Source organism: Rhamphochromis longiceps, linkage group LG4, assembly GCF_057381845.1.
Source record: "Rhamphochromis longiceps isolate RC_006_pf linkage group LG4, R_longiceps_female_GT1.1, whole genome shotgun sequence".
NCBI lineage: Eukaryota > Metazoa > Chordata > Actinopteri > Cichliformes > Cichlidae > Rhamphochromis > Rhamphochromis longiceps.
Genome location: NC_140560.1, coordinates 35,078,479 through 35,095,889, shown reverse-complemented (window position 1 = coordinate 35,095,889; position 17,411 = coordinate 35,078,479). Strand labels below are relative to the sequence as shown.

Below are 17,411 nucleotides of genomic sequence, written 5' to 3'. Positions count from 1 at the left end.
AAAGAGAAGACGTGACCTGAAGATCTCAGGTCACTTTCAGCACTGATACTGAGAGTCCGCATGAATATGATGCTTCAGGTGAGAAATTAACAGGCCACTGTGGCTTTGCATATTACTGTGAGCCTCAGTGGGTGAAGCACACTGGCCAGAAGAATACGCTCAAAGGGCGATTTTCACACTTGACATGAATAATTTGATATTTTCTAACACGTTATCTCAGAATGAGTCCATGGTGAGTCATGCATTCGTCTCGTTTTGACTTTGAAAAAAGGCACCGGAGGAAGGGCTTGCAGTGTTTTTGATAAAAACAAATCATAGAAACTGTTAAAATTGCTGAAAATAAACCAAAATCCTTGTTCTAGTCCTATGTTTGATGTTGGTCAGATTGATTTCAACATATTTGTTTGTACCCAGGAGGCCACTGGATGATAAAACTCTCCTTCTAAAAATAGCAGTGTCTACGTTTCAATTGAGACTTTTATCCAATTCAGAATCCATACAACTTTCATCAAAGAGCATCAGAAGTGTTGTTTGGAAGACCGGCACCTACACTCAACTGCCAAACATAAAAGCTGTGTTGTATGCACTTCCAGGCCAGCAATTATATAAAAGATTGTGTAGTGTACTTAAGATGAATAACCCTTTAATACAGGCTATATGGTGGCCCCGCTGACATATACCGCCTAAAAAGTGTTTAAGAAGGTTCAAGTATATATTAATCATATTCCTGCTGTTGAAAGGGCTTAAAACAGCCACACTCAAGACTCTCATGGAGGTCACAGTTTTGTTTGAATTAGGTTGAGACTTAGAAAAAAGGGTGTTTCACAGCTTTGTCCTCAGTGATAGTGTGTCGTTAAGAAACTTTAATAAAAGGACAAAAGCCAGCTCCTCAGCAGTTGTAACTTTCCTGCACAAACGTTTATTGCCACAGAAGATAATGTTCAAGGGAATGATGTCATTCTTTTCCCCTGCATTTTCACTCAGTATGTGAAGACGTGCATGCCAAATGTTATCACAGTATCATCAGAAAATTGCATTTTCGCATAAAGTTTCCATTTGGAAACCCATTTCAAATGCTAGTCCTTGTCCTTGCTACTGTTGGCCAGGGAGTAGAGCAGACACGGGCAAGAAAGGGGTTTGATCCCGCTCTGGCTGCATTTCCTCTGTGTGCCCAGAGGAAAACTAAAAGACCTGAAACCACTTTGTACTTTAACGTTCAATTCAAACGTTGTCTTATAACCTGCACGTGAATGTGAAAAGATGTCTGTTTCTCTGTGTTAACCCCGTGACGGCCTGGTGACCTCTTCAGGGTCGACCATGCCCGTCACCCTGTCTCAGCTGGGATGTGTTTCAGCCCCCTGCAACCCTGAATTGGATGAGTGGAAGAAGTTGAATGGAAGAATTAGCATGATACAGGAGGTAGTTAAAACTATTTATAGCATAATAACTGATGAAGACAATAGCAGCCAGAGTAGATGGAGCAGACAGAGAACAAGCACCATCCATGTCCAGTGCCATGAAGACAGAAACTGAGGACGGTGAGGATGGATCTGGACAGTAAGCTATTAATAGGTGTCAGCAGTGTCTGAAAGCATAAACATGAAGGTTTATGGTTGTTTTTCTTTTAAGGACCCTGTAGAGTTTTGTGGGTTTTCTCTGACATTTTATATAAGCTGTTTATAACCCTGTTTCGGGTGGCCAGACATCCACTGTTAAGGAGATTTTAAAGTCAAGGAAATTCTTGATTATATAAAAAATAAATGTGAAAAGGAGGAACAGTGATGCTACCTGGCTGTTTGTGTTTCTGTAATTAAAGGGCATGGCAGCCAGCAGGTGAACCTGTGCTGTGAATATCAAATGTTCCAAGATGTCAAATAAAATCACATCAGGTTTTTGAGTGTGAATGCCCTTTTTGTGAATACCAAGGCTGTCCCTGAACTCATAAGGCTGTCTCGAGAGAAATGCAGGCAGCATGAAAATTATTATTCTTAGTATTTTACACAAAATGTGGAAATTGAACACACTCTGACGCAAGTAAAGTGAGAGGAAAAGAGGGAAACTCCAGCTTATAAGAAGACTCTGAAGTCGCCGACCACTGTCTATTACAGGAAGTCATCCTCGCTTTGGAAGCAATAAAACCCTAATGATGTCAGCCCTGAAACTGAGTTGAAAGCATTCAGCAAAGGTTTCAAACCAAGTAAACCAATATACAGAAAGTTATGACTCTTGCTTCACAGGAGAGAGCCTGACATCTAATTTTCAGATATCAAGAGGGCTTGGCTTCGTGAACCTCGGGAAATAAGAGCAATCTATCCGGGGTCAAAGGGATAAAGGCAGTGCAGAAAGGCCACTACCCCTGCCTGTATTTATGGCTGAGATTTCACAATCAGTAATCCATAATGCAGAGGTTTCCACGGCAACCGAGCTGTAAAGCTGCATAGTGTTTGGTACAGTTTCTCCCGAAGCACAGAGATCACAGGTCACAGCTTAGTCATGTCCCACCTTTGATGGAGAAACCCTCCAGTAGGTGCAGCTGAAGTTCCTTTTAAATGCTAATTCCCCTCTGAGCAGTGGGACCAATCAATCATATTGATCCACATGCCCATCAGGAGCATGGAGACAATCCTGCAGTCGTATAGATTAGTATTTTATGTCCCCTTTTTCCCCTTTTTAGAACCCCAAGATTTTGTGTGGATGCTGAGCAGGCTAACCAAGGCTAATGTTCAATGATACTTTGATGGCCGAGGCCGTACAGATGTTCGAGCTTAATCAAGATAAATGGGAGCATTCTGTTGTGTGCTGAGAAGTCGATATGGCCATCCCGCTGAGTTACCTGGAGAAACTCCCCGTGGAGCTCTAAGGCCTCTCAGACTTTAGATTAGTCGGTGGAAACAGTTCAGGACTCTGAAAATAAGCAGCAATTAGCAAGTTTCCCTCCTCACTGCTTGGATTCTGCAATTTCAGCTTCAAGAGACATTTACTGTAGCTTGGTAATTAGAAAATGATTCAACACAGTATATGCCAATATAAACTTAGAAATGTGCAATGTGTACCTACAGGCTTGAATGCCTTTTACAAAAATGTGAATTTTACTTGCAATACAAACCATGCTTCATATTTTTCATCCGTGCATATTAGTCTATTTTTTGGCACAGTAGATTGTAGTTAAATAAACATCCACTACTGTGTGTTTACCAACAAAACATTTGAATGACCTGAATGATCTTTCCTTCTTGTACCATCAAGGACAGTCAGTAAGAGACATCGTATATCACAATTACATCCCGGGAACTGTAACAAGCTTGGAGACCATCTCAATCTGGCGTCTCAGATCTTAATCCAGGACCGGGACTTCCCTCGCCAGCTTCAATCCAAGGCTGCTGAGTTAGAGTGTGTCCATCTGTGGGTTTGAGAGTCTCACAGCAGTGACTCACAACAGTGACTCACAATGGTGCCTGCTGGTAGGAAAGCATGAGATGGGAAGTGCAGGTGATAACTGGCTTGCCTGGTCTGAACATAGTGTAACGCAATCTGTACTTACGCCAAACCTTTAATGCGTGGAAATCAGGACTGTTGACCTTGGGCAGTTCACTAGGTGTCAGTGTCATCAATTTCACCCCGATGTTTAACCCAGAATCACAGTTTCTCTAAAAATAGGTTACAAGAAATCAAATGTATCCCAAATATCTATATCCTGTCAGAAGCTAGTTTCGTAAAGGAGATTGGTAGTAGCTGCTCCACCACAGGAACAATAAGGCTTCCAGCACACAATGGACACCACACTTACTTAACATAAACACATTTATTAGACACAATTTTAAATAATAACCCCCTTTTTTTTTGTAGTGTCTTTCCACTCAGTGTCATAAGAAAAATAAAATAAATAAATAAAAACAAATATGTATCCTTTAAGGTCCTTTGGCCAAAAGAAAATCACCTGAGCTCAGGGAAAAATAAAGCGCATCGTTGGGGCCCTTTGAATTGTTCCTACCGCTCTGTTGGAACGGTGTAGCATCCAATAATAGCATCCAGCAAGCAGCAACGACCATCTATTTGCCAGGACGGTTCGGCAGAGTCATCAGATGAGGACTTCCACAAGGCAGTTCATCCAGTAGGATCCAGGGCACCAAAAGGGCAAACAAACCAGCCTACACACAAGTGTGCAGAAGAATTAACTGAAATGTTCATAAGTCTCAGTACCACTGACTCAGTGTCCATGTCACTAACGGCTTATTTAACAGACTTACCATTATAATAATACAGGTTTGTCAAAATAAAAATATAACAGAACATAAATGCTGTTAACAATGCTTATTAATGCTGTTCTCTTAGGCATAACATAATAACACTGTAACTGACCTCGTGTCGGCCGCCATTTCAGGACATTAGCTAGGCTCACTTAACGGCTAGCTTGCTAACAGTCAGCCAATAACACACGTTATACAATATTTAGCCTCTTTCTTAACAACATGACAGCGGTAGATTTGATACCTCGCTGCAATATAATAAGGCACAAAACATTTCATACGAACATGAGCTGCACGCTAACTCACCAGAGGAGTTCGTGTAATGGCGAATGCTGTCGGACTCAGCTCCGCTTCACGTTTGTAACCGCTACAAGACTTTTTCCTAACAACATATTAAATCATTAGCTTCACATATAAAGGTTTTTAAAACTATTTACAGCAACTCAAATGTCTACTGTACCCGAATTTCCAGCTCGTAGAGGGCACGAGAGCAGCATGCGCCTCATCGGATGAACGGAAGGAAAAACTCTGTAGCTGGACTAGAGAGTGGCTATGCGCACGGCACAGTGGTGCGTTCAGCGACCACAAATAATCAGAAATCCCATACTCAACCAATGATCTGGGTTACACTCTCCCCCTCTAAAGTGCATGAGTCTCTGCATGCACACTTGACTTAACAGGTGTGTGAAGGAAAGTGCTCTGAGAGAATACAATTGCGAAACTCTGACAAAAAGGAACTGAGAGCCAAAATTAAAGGCTCACCTAACTCATCATAAGTTAGTTTACGAGGTTGGCGTCTCTCTCTCCCAGAACGCCGCAACTCTACTGTCTCTGGCTCTGAACTCTGCTCAGCAGTGTCGCTGCTTTCTTGATTCATTTCAACAGGTTCTGTTTGTTCAGGAATGTCAATAACAACCCAACCTGGACCTTCATCAGATGGAATGGGAGATGTGGTCACCTCATTGCTTTCTGAGTGTAACAAAGGCTCAGGTTCAGAAACATGACTGGGTGTTTCTCGTGCGTGTGACTCGTCTTGTGGCTCTGCACGGGGCAACCTAGAATGCACATCCCCAGTGGACAGCTGAGGTGTGATAACCTGCCTTTCAGTCTGGATAAAAGGACCTCTGGTTATTATTTCTGGAACCGCAAAAGCTGGATACACTTCGTCCTCATCACTGTATACCTCATCTTCCTGACCATCAGGGTTATCAGAAGATTGTACTTCTCTTTCGGCTTTGTTCCTTGGTTTCTTCCCTTTAGAGGGCCCATGAGATCTGCTCCCTGCCATTTCTTCCACAGGTAAGAACCCACACGGTAGAAGGAGATCCCTGTGTAAGGTGCGTTTTGGTCCGTCTCCCAACTCGGGTTCCACAACATAGACAGGGCCATCATTGATTCGTTTAACCACAACATGTACTTTCTGTTCCCACCTGTCTGAGATTTTGTGTTTACCTCTGATACTCATGTTCCTAACCAAAACCCTGTCACCTGCACAGAGCTTGGCCACTCTAATCCTCTTGTCAAACCTAACTTTATTCCTTTCTCCGATCTTCTGGGAGTTTTTTGCAGCTAGGGTGTAGCTCTCCTCCAGACGTTGACGAAGGTTGTTCACATACTCTGAATGAGACTTATGGTTGGCATTTTCAGGTTGGATACCTAAGACTAAATCAATGGGTAGTCGGGGTTGTCTGCCAAACATCAGTTCATAAGGAGAGAAACCAGTTGTGTCGTTCCTCGTGCAGTTATACGCATGAACTAAGGGTTTAACAAAGTCCCTCCAGTGAGATTTGTCTTCCTCTTCCAACGTACCCAACATATCAAGAAGCGTCCGGTTAAACCTTTCCACCGGGTTTCCGCGAGGATGATAAGGTGTAGTGCGGATTTTGTCTGCTCCTATCAACGCACATAGCTCTTTGATTGTGTGAGATTCAAAGTCTCTACCCTGATCACTGAGTAGACGACTGGGAAACCCATAATGAACTATGAAGTTCTCCCACAGAGCTTTTGCAATGGTCCTGGACTTCTGATCTTTAGTTGGCACTGCCACAGCAAACTTCGTAAAATGGTCAGTGATAACTAATATGTTCCGGGTGTCTCTGTTGTCTGGCTCAACTGACAAATAGTCCATACAGACGAGTTCAAGCGGGTAAGTTGCTATAATATTTTCAAGAGGCGCTGCCTTCTGAGGCACTGCTTTCCTCCTGACACAGCGTGGACACTGTCTGCACTTCTCTTCTACAGACTTTGTCATCATTGGCCAATAGAATCTGGAACGGGCAAGATGCAGTGCTCGTTCAAAACCAAGATGACCAACTTCATCATGCACTCCACGCAACGCTTTCCCTCTGAACTGTTCAGGTAGGACTAACTGCCATACAGTGTTGTCTCTATTTGTCCATTTCCTGTACAATACTCCATCTCTCATTTCGAGTCTTCTCCACTCCTTGAGAAGGAGCCTAACATCAGGAACTTCAAGGTTTGTTTCTCTGAAGCTGGGCTTTTGAGCTCTTTCAACGAAGGTAATGACACGTGAGACAACCGGGTCATCCCTCTGAGCTTTATACCAGTCAAAGCTTGTCATAGATGGTAATGTGTCTTCTCCAAATACATCCGCAACTGTTGAGGGATCAACAGCAAGAGACTCTACAGCCAAAGGTTGTTCTAGATTTGAACAGTGCTCGATCTTTGACACCACAAGATGGCGTTGACATAAGGCAGATACCACCTCGTGACTCATCTCGTTGCTCACCTCTAGAAGACGGTTTTTCATGTCATCAACTCTCTACCTTTCTTTGATGAAATCCTCATCTTCAAAAGGAGGAGCTTGTGGTCGTCGGGACAGCCCGTCTGCATCGCGATTGGCATGACGGGCCCTGTACTTAACGGTGAACTGATAAGTAGACAGCGCAGCTAACCAGCGATGACCAGCAGCATCTAACTTTGCAGATGTCAGTACATACGTGAGAGGATTGTTATCCGTCACAATGGTGAAGTTAGCGCCATAAAGGTAGCTGTTAAACTTCTCACAAACTGCCCACTTCAAAGCTAGAAATTCAAGCTTGTGAGTGGGATAGTTTCTCTCACTTTTGGAAAGTCCTCTGCTTGCATAAGCCACAGCTCTCAGCTTCCCGTCCTGCTCTTGGTAGAGCGCTGCACCCAAGCCTTCACGACTGGCATCAGTGTGCAGGACATATGGTAGCTGTGGGTTGGCAAAAGCAAGGACAGGTGCCGATGTCAGTCTCTCAATCAAAGTCTTAAACGCATTTTCACATTCAGGTGTCCACTCCTCTCCAAAAGGTAAGTTAATGTTTGATGGTTGTTTGAAATGTTCTCCAAGATACACTTTACCCCTCTTCTTGGGTGAGTAGTAACCAGCCGTGAGACTATTTAAAGGCTTTGCGATCTTTGAGTATCCATCAATGAATCTCCGGTAATAACCGGCAAAGCCTAGGAAACATTTTAACTCTCTCTTGTTTGTAGGACGAGGCCATGTTTTCAAAGCTGAGATCTTATCAGGATCTGTGTGAACTCCTTGGGCATCAACCACATGGCCAAGGTACTTCACCGAGGGCCTAAAGAAATGACATTTTTCTGGGGACAGCTTCAACCCAAAGTCCCTCAACCGGTTCAGCACCCTCATGAGTCTCACCTCATGTTCCTCCAGGGTGTCTGAAAACACAATCAGATCATCCAAAAACACAAGTACCTCACTCAAGTTCAAATCCCCAACACACTTCTCCATCAGTCGTTGAAACGTACTTGGGGCATTTGTAACGCCCTGAGGCAGGCGATTAAACTCATAAAACCCAAGAGGACAGACAAAAGCAGTTTTAGCTTTATCTTCCTCGGCCATCTCAACCTGATAATAGCCTGATTTGAGGTCCATGACCGAGAACCACTTGGCACCACTAAAGGCCGTGAAGGTCTCCTCAATGTTTGGGAGGGCATAAGCATCCCTAATGGTCCGTGCGTTCAACTTGCGGTAATCAACGCACAACCTGATTGAACCATCCTTTTTACGCACAACTACTATTGGAGATGCGTAGGGGCTCTCTGACTCCCTAATAACCCCTGCATTAAGCAGTTCTTTGAGGTGTTGCTTGACAGCTTCTCTGTCACTTGGATGGATGGGCCTCGACCGTTCCTTAAACGGCGTGTCATCGTTCAGCCGAATGTGGTGTTTTACCACAGTGGTGTGACCATAAGACAGATCATCAACCGCAAACACTTCTGAAATAGACTTGAGCTTGGTGGTGATGCGCTCTTTCCATTCTTCAGAGATGGAAAGATTAAACTTAAGCTTCTCGCCATCAAACTTGTCATGAGAAGAAGCATTTGAAACAGGCACCAGGGGTGAAATGTGCTGGGCTACACATACCTGGGCAACTGTACTTCCTGGTTGCAATACAATACTATGCCCACTCAAGTTCTGCAAGACGACTGGAACCTTACTCTTAGCTTTGTAAGGGATGTCTATCAAAGCAGTTTCAAGAAATAAACCACCAGGTAACTTGTCGTGTTCATTCGGTTCAAGGACGAAACTTACGTTAGGAGTGTTCTTTCTCAGCCTAACATCGCCCATTAAACAGCACTTGTGGTTGGCAGGGATGGTGACTGGTACTTTCCCATGCAACCTCACTGGGTGTATGTGGCAATCATCCATTTGTTTAGCCAAGTGCTGGAGAACCAGTGCTACATCTCTGGAACACAGTCTGTGAAGGAAATCTGGACCGTCACGTTCAGATAACTTATCATGGAGTCTTAACAGTGCATTGGTACCAATCAAAACTGGTATTCTGCTGTTAAAATGGCACTCAGGCACAACAAGAGCCAAAACAACCAACTCTTCCTCTTTGCCTGTAATGTTGTGAGGAAAAGTGATGTGGGTCTCAACATAACCAAGGTAGGGAACGTGCTGTCCACCTGCACCCTCAATCTCAAGCAATGCTTGAATGGGCTGAATGGGGAGATGTGCCAGCTTATCCTTGTGAAATGATTCGGAGATTGTAGTGACTTGTGAACCACTATCCATGATAGAGTTGCATTGCACACCCTCAACCAAAACAGAAGCTGAACAACGAGGACCTATCAGACCGGGTGGCAAGCGGGATTGGGAACTGAAATCTTGAACCGTTGTCTGGGTCTTTATTTTGCTCTGAACATCAATTCTTTGGTCACTTGAGGCGGGACTAATGCTGGTCTCAGCTCCTGGACGTCCCACAGCAGGAGCCGCTACAAGTTTAAAGCAAAAGGCTCAGTAACCTGTTGGGCTTGGAACCTTCCTTGCTTTTCCTTTAACTCAGCATTCTTCTGGCGGACTAGTGCCTGGTTGGGTTCATTTGGGCATCGAGCGGCAATGTGGTTATCTTCACCACATCTAAAGCAGAACCATGCTTTTGGCATAGAGGGAACCTTAACTGGTCTCCTGGCACTGCTATTTCTTGCCGTAAGGAAGTCTTTGCCACTATTATTCTCTTTAGGACATTTTTGGTTCTGAGTGAGCTCTCTGAGTTGTTTAGACAACTCATCTATTTTGCTTTCAAGTTTAACAGTTTCTTCTTGCCTCTGTTTTAACGCTGCACTAAGCTCACTGTCAAAAGGAGAATTCTTGGACCTTTGACTCAGTTTCTCTACCTGCTTTGAAAGCTCATCCATTCTCCTCTCAAGCTTAGATGCTTCGCTCTGCTTTGCAGTCTGTGTTGGAACGGGCTCATCATCATAGGAGGGTACATCAAAAATGGAGTGGGCATGTACAGCTGCTTTTGTAGCACCCAGATGTTTTTTCATCCTGTCTAGCTTTGCAGATCTACGACCTTCCTCGGTCCTCAACATAAGGAGTAGATCTGGGAATGTTGGTGGACTGTTCTTTTTGTTTTCTAGTTGGAGAGCTATAATGAGACTCTGGTCCCAGCAGCCTCTAATAAACTGTCTGAGTAGGTGTTCGCTCAAACTTTCGACAGAGACTCCCCCTCTAGAAATAGCTCGAGTAAGGAGGCTATGGAGTCTGTTCAAATATGCTGAGGGCTTTTCTCCGCTATTCTGGTTGGAGCTGAGAAAGGTTGCAAATAACTCTTCTCCGTCCTCTACAACACTGAAAGCGGAATCGAGCTGCCTAACATAAGCCCTGGGTGGTGAGCTCACACCAAGCAACTTAACAACATCGGCTGCTGGACTTAGCAAACTTTCAAGTATATTCCTAACCTTTTGCACATCACTAAGAGAGCAATCACTGACAAGAAGGTCCACTTGTGTGCGCCATGTTTCATAGTCTACCTCACCATTGGGCCTAGGAGCACGGCCAGAAAAGGTGCGCAGTCTGGTTTGTGTAGACCACGGGGCTGTTGAGTCATTTCTGATAACGTGCTCAACGACAACTTTTTGAATCTGAGGTGGGTTAAGGAGACTGCGGTCGATATTAACAGGGTTCACCACAGCACTATCAGGTGCATTGTGGGTCTGTGTGTAGTGATTAGGTTCATCATGATCACTAGCTACAATGTCATGGAGGGATGTGTCACCATCCTGAGCTGTGTGTGGCCGTGTGTCAGGAATCTCAGAGTTATGTCGAACTTCTTTGACCTCACTCTGAATAACACTCAAGAAACCTGCTTTACCACTATCTCCAACAGCCTTCAGTTCTTCTAAATATCTACGAGCTAACTCCTTGCCTACCTCTTCCTGAGCAACATCTCGAATGGTTTTGACAGACCAACCGATAGCAGGATCCTTGGGGCTCGGCAAGTCGCCTAAGATCTGGGGGTTGATCTTGGAAATGGCTTGATCGGACAAATATTGTATCAGGACTCTACCCTCTGGCTGGTTTGATTCATCTGGAATTCGAACTATCCGAGAAACTTTACCATTTACTGAAAAAACACTAGCAATGTCATCATCTGTGTAAATCCCTTCAACGCCAGTCACAAAAAGTGAGCACTGGCCATCTACATCAAAACGTCTGCAAAGATCCATGTCCAACACAATAGGGTCAAGGAAAAGAGGTAGGTGTTGTGAGCTGGAAAGTCAAGGTGCTACTTTTCACCAATCTCCTGGCTGGCTCGCCACTTGTAACGCAATCTGTACTTACGCCAAACCTTTAATGCGTGGAAATCAGGACTGTTGACCTTGGGCAGTTCACTAGGTGTCAGTGTCATCAATTTCACCCCGATGTTTAACCCAGAATCACAGTTTCTCTAAAAATAGGTTACAAGAAATCAAATGTATCCCAAATATCTATATCCTGTCAGAAGCTAGTTTCGTAAAGGAGATTGGTAGTAGCTGCTCCACCACAGGAACAATAAGGCTTCCAGCACACAATGGACACCACACTTACTTAACATAAACACATTTATTAGACACAATTTTAAATAATAAACCCCTTTTTTTTGTAGTGTCTTTCCACTCAGTGTCATAAGAAAAATAAAATACCGTACTTTCTGGACAATAGAGCGCACCTGTATATAAGCCGCATCCGCTCTATTTTTAAAAAATTTTAAAAAAAAAAGATATACAAGCCGCACCCAGCTATAAGCCGCAGATATCTATGATGAAAAAATAGATATTTACTGCATGTACAGAACAATCTTGTAGTGCAAATGTACAAGTATGTACCTGAACAGATTCTTTCCGAACAATGCCTTTTAACACGGCAGCAACTTTGCTGATTAAAACGTAACAGAACCAAGAGAAAATAACCGCTATTTATTTACCTCCATTTTTCCTGTATTTGAAACCACATGTCACTTTAATCATCTTCGCTGAAACCCATGAAGTCGTCTTCTTCAGTGTCGGAGTTGAACAGGCTCAGAAGCGCTTCATCACATCTGTCTCCATCAGTCTCGCTCTCCGTGTCACTGTCATCCTCCGGTGAAGTTGGCTCTGAAGGTGCGCCGCTCTCTTCGCGCAGCAGTCCAGCCTTTCGGAACCCATTGGTGATGGTGGATTCTTTCACAGCACTCCACGCTGTTAGGATCCACTGACAGACATCAGAAAAGGATGCTTTTCGCATGCGGCCAGTTTTTGTGAATGACTTTTCACCGCTTGTCATCCAAGTCTCCCACTCAACCCGTAGTGCAGCTTTAAATGCCCGATTTACACTGATGTCAAGTGGCTGCAAAAACTTTGTTGTACCTCCAGGAATCACAGCTGGAATGGAGTTTGTTTTCTTGATCGCTGCTTTCACAGAATCTGTGATGTGGGCCCTCATGCTATCCAAAACAAGCAGTGCTTTTTTCCGGTGAAAAAATCCTCCCGGGCGCTTCCCATAGCACTCCGTTAACCATTCCTTCATTAGACCTTCTATCATCCACCCTTTGGTGTTAACTTTGACCACTATGCCTTTCGGGAGTTGTTCTTTCGGCATAGTTATGTGCTTAAAAATCACCATTGGTGGAAGTTTTTGTCCGGATGCCGTGCATGCCAGAACGCAGGTGAAGTGCGTCCTCTCATGGCCTGTTGTTTTCAACAACACGGATGATGCACCTGTCTTGTTAACGGTCCTGGTCAGAGGCAGATCAAATGTTAAAGGTACTTCATCCATATTGATTATGTTGTCTGGTCCGATGGAGTTTTCTTGTATCTTTTTTTCAACGAATTTGTGGAAGTTTTCAACTTTTTCCTGATAGTCAGGGGGGAGTTGCTGACAGAGAGTGGTCCGTGCCCTGACGGACAGGTTTTTACGTTTCATAAATCTGAAACACCATGACGGCCCACCTTTGAAATCTTTAATATTCATTTCGCGGGCGATTGTTTTGGCTTTCAGTCGGATCTGTACAGTGGATACACCTCGGCCACCTGCTCTCAGTGTGTTCACCCATTCCTCCAGGACATTTTCAAGTTCAGGCCACCTGCTTTTATGTCCTCTGAAAGCTTTTCTCGACTTTTGGCATTGCATGAGCTCTTCCCGCTGCCGCCTCCAACGTCTCACCATAGACTCATTGACGCTAAGCTTGCGTGCAGCAGCGCGGTTTCCCTCCTGGATAGCAAGATCGATGGCCTTCAACTTAAAACTTGCATCATACGAACTTCTTCGTGTGGTTTCCATGATGAAGGGGCGAGGATTTGAAAATAATTAGTTGGTAATTTGTTGTGCGTGTTCTATCTGCTAAAGAAAAAGTAGTGTATTCTTCTTTGCATTGATTTTTCATCTATCTTGTTTTTTATTCTAATTCTGGTTAGAGTCCCCCTAGTGGTGGAAGAAAAATCCACAGAATAGCCGCACCTTTGTATAAGCCTCATGGCTCAAAACCTAGGGAAAAAGTAGCGGCTTATGGTCCAGAAAGTACGGTAAATAAATAAAAACAAATATGTATCCTTTAAGGTCCTTTGGCCAAAAGAAAATCACCTGAGCTCAGGGAAAAATAAAGCGCATCGTTGGGGCCCTTTGAATTGTTCCTACCGCTCTGTTGGAACGGTGTAGCATCCAATAATAGCATCCAGCAAGCAGCAACGACCATCTATTTGCCAGGACGGTTCGGCAGAGTCATCAGATGAGGACTTCCACAAGGCAGTTCATCCAGTAGGATCCAGGGCACCAAAAGGGCAAACAAACCAGCCTACACACAAGTGTGCAGAAGAATTAACTGAAATGTTCATAAGTCTCAGTACCACTGACTCAGTGTCCATGTCACTAACGGCTTATTTAACAGACTTACCATTATAATAATACAGGTTTGTCAAAATAAAAATATAACAGAACATAAATGCTGTTAACAATGCTTATTAATGCTGTTCTCTTAGGCATAACATAATAACACTGTAACTGACCTCGTGTCGGCCGCCATTTCAGGACATTAGCTAGGCTCACTTAACGGCTAGCTTGCTAACAGTCAGCCAATAACACACGTTATACAATATTTAGCCTCTTTCTTAACAACATGACAGCGGTAGATTTGATACCTCGCTGCAATATAATAAGGCACAAAACATTTCATACGAACATGAGCTGCACGCTAACTCACCAGAGGAGTTCGTGTAATGGCGAATGCTGTCGGACTCAGCTCCGCTTCACGTTTGTAACCGCTACAAGACTTTTTCCTAACAACATATTAAATCATTAGCTTCACATATAAAGGTTTTTAAAACTATTTACAGCAACTCAAATGTCTACTGTACCCGAATTTCCAGCTCGTAGAGGGCACGAGAGCAGCATGCGCCTCATCGGATGAACGGAAGGAAAAACTCTGTAGCTGGACTAGAGAGTGGCTATGCGCACGGCACAGTGGTGCGTTCAGTGACCACAAATAATCAGAAATCCCATACTCAACCAATGATCTGGGTTACAATAGCAGACACTGGTCATTTGAAACCAAGAAATAAGAGTGAGGATGAGTCAGAGCAAGACACTGAGCTTGGAAAAAATAAAATTCCACAAAGATACTCCTCGGTACTTCAGAGACACTTTTCTGGGTATTAAAATTCTTTTCTCAAGGTAAAGGTTCACCTCACATAATGCACTTAAAATTATCTTCTGTGATGTAAAATCACATGTTGGTGTGACCATGAGCTGCATCCACTGGCAATATCTCACAAGCAATCAGCATGACGGGCTGCTCCGGCTTTTTGCGTCTGTGTGAGGCGATTTCATTAATTACGGTGTAGATGGCACGGGGTTAGATGAAGTCAGACCACTCGCTCTCCTCGGTCCATTATGGTGTCAGTTTGAGGAGAGTATGATTATTTTTGCATTTCTTGTTATGCGGGATAACGTTCGGACTAAAGAAAAATAAATTCATAGTGAGGAGGAAATGAAACCATTGTTTTTCTTGTGACATTACCAATAAGTTTGATGTGTCACATGGCCCTCTTACTACTGAAAAAACAAAAGTTGTATCCAAGATGGCCGACTTCTAAATGGCCACCATGGTCACCACCCATCTAGAGGAGTTTGCCCCCTCACATAGACTAATGTGCCACAAACAAGACTTTAATATCACCAACCATTCCCATGTTATTACGCTGTATCCATATAAATGGCCCACCCTGTAGAACAGAACAAGATACAACGCATGAAAACATGTTAAAAACAAAACAACCTTATTAAACACAGAGTAGTTCTGACCTGGATGCAGGGCTCATATGTCATCACTTAACAACCAAATAGTGAAAAGGGTTGATTCATGTATGCAGTACATGTTTGCAGCTATTGCAGAAGTGTCATAAACTTGCAAGCATCTTTGGCTGCAAAAAGAAGCCCATTTGTATAGAATCCTCCTAGAAAATGATCAATGAAGTTGATCAATGACTTCAGTAAACACCTTACCTGTGACTCAGTATCTGGGATTGTGTCTTACATTTATTAAATTATGGTACCATTAACATAAACAATTACATCCAAGCAAAGTAAACCATGATATAGACCTACTTTCTCACTGTCAAGCTGCTACTGTATGACTGAGCCATATCCACTGGCTTCTCAGGTCAGGTATGGTCTTAAAACAAACACCAACCTGGTGATGTCATAGTGGCTCTTTTTTCATCTTTTATTTACAGTCTGAGGGTGGCAAACGTAGCCGAACAAGGGAATGCAAATGTTGCCTTTGTTGCACTTATATATTGTTTTCTTACATCATCTTGTATTTTTCAATACCTTTAAATTGACCCAAAAATGTCTTTGTTAGTACCAAATAACTATCCTGGTCTGTCTGTTTTTATGCAAACCCTTTCTTTTCACAATAAAGACATAAATCTATAAAATGTTATTTCAGAAGGATCGCACGTTTCCCGAGACAGATGGCTGCTGTGGGTTTTAGGAAGTCTTATCCAGATCGACTGCTGTCTGACTGAGCTACATTTAGTGCTCCAATAAATTCATGAACACATGATAAATCTGGATGCGCATCAAAGTGTGCGGCAGATCTCAGCGTTGTTGGAAGAGATTATGACAACACAGTCAACGTGTTTGCCGACCACTGTGGCCAGGAGTCGCTCCATTAGACGTTTGGTTGATGCAATTTATTGATGAAATTTCTGTCGGATGATGAAAGTCTCACTTCAACCATGCTGTTTGAGCTTTAAAGATTTCATTCAGCGCTTATCCGACAAACAAACGGAGGAACACTTACTGCCTCGGATTACATCGATACAATAGATTTTTTCCCTTCATTTTCATCTCTCTATTGAGACAGCCATTGATTTTGTTTTTTTTACTCACTTCATTTCAGAAAAGGAACAGGATTATAATTACAGCAGCTCGTCTGTGTCTGAAGACTCAAAACAAACCATTGTTTACCCAAAACGATTGTTTGGCTGAACAAGTTTATTATGCGGTTACACTCTCAGACTGTACATATCTGATTGTATCTGTCAACTGCTTTCTGCACGTTCACACTTGTGTTTTGTAATTGACTCAAACATTGTCAGTAGAAAAAGATTCTTGGCAGACTTTACTTTTTTACGCTTGAAAGACAATCGTTTTGAATAATTCATGAGTGTACTGTTTTTCTCCTGAATCTGTTGCAGCTTGCTCCGAACTGTCACGCCAGATTTTAATTGTTCTGAAGCCTCCCCAGACTTATAGAGAGAACACAAAGAGGTTTGACCTTAACGGGGCGATCTTTTTACCATTTACCATCAAAACATCTGAATTTTTTTCTAAAGCATTTTTCTCGTAGGGGTTTGCAGGACAGCTGAAAATTCACATCACACCAATTCCCACAAGAGGCTCCTCTTTTTCACAGTTTCTCTTTTACTGCAGTACATACCAGTTAAGGTCAACAGTCTTTTATCAGGCAACCCATAAATCCAGTGAGAGGCATGTATTTAAGAATTTCTTACACTCAAATCAATACATGCGATTGTGAATGATTCTCCCAAAGCCAGAAGCCACAGAGCGAGGACTCAAAAATGTGATATCATCAGGTATACAGCCAGGAGCTGCTCCACAGAAAGTGAATTAAAAAAGATAGCAGAGTTGAATGGTGGAGCTTGCAGTGTCATTTTCTGGTAATGTATCTGACAAGTCAACAAAAAAGTAACAGGAAATAAAACCTGTAAAACAAAACACAGCAGCAGTGGGGTTTACAAAGTCTTTCATTTGTTTCCCACTCTGTAGTTTGAAGATTTATGCTTTACATGTGGAACCACTGCCAAATATTTTTGATACAATCTTACAATATAGCATTAATATAGAGGTGACAGTTGGGATAGTAACGATCATATCTCTTTGAT

At 43.1% G+C, this 17,411-nt stretch overlaps 1 protein-coding gene across 2 annotated transcripts; it reads right to left on the bottom strand.

The window, feature by feature from the left end:
- Window positions 1-3,809: 3,809 nt before the first annotated feature.
- Window positions 3,810-7,024, bottom strand: LOC146672202 (uncharacterized). 2 transcript variants are annotated; one of them, XM_085404732.1, is made up of 3 exons: window positions 4,708-7,024; window positions 4,554-4,629; window positions 3,810-4,148 (listed from the first exon to the last, which is right to left on the bottom strand). In XM_085404732.1, the coding sequence occupies exon 1, from the start codon at window positions 7,015-7,017 to the stop codon at window positions 4,921-4,923; it is 2,097 nt and encodes a 698-aa protein (XP_085260858.1). In that variant the 5' UTR covers window positions 7,018-7,024; the 3' UTR covers window positions 3,810-4,148; window positions 4,554-4,629; window positions 4,708-4,920. The 2 variants fall into 2 exon arrangements, with proteins under 2 accessions (XP_085260858.1, XP_085260856.1); XM_085404730.1 differs by having other exon boundaries at window positions 4,554-7,024.
- Between the last annotated feature and the right edge of the window lie 10,387 nt (window positions 7,025-17,411).

Coding starts and splice junctions, on each gene's coding strand:
- LOC146672202 (XM_085404730.1), bottom strand. CDS start 7,017: ATGAAAAACCGTCTTCTAGAGGTGAGCAACGAGATGAGTCACGAGGTG.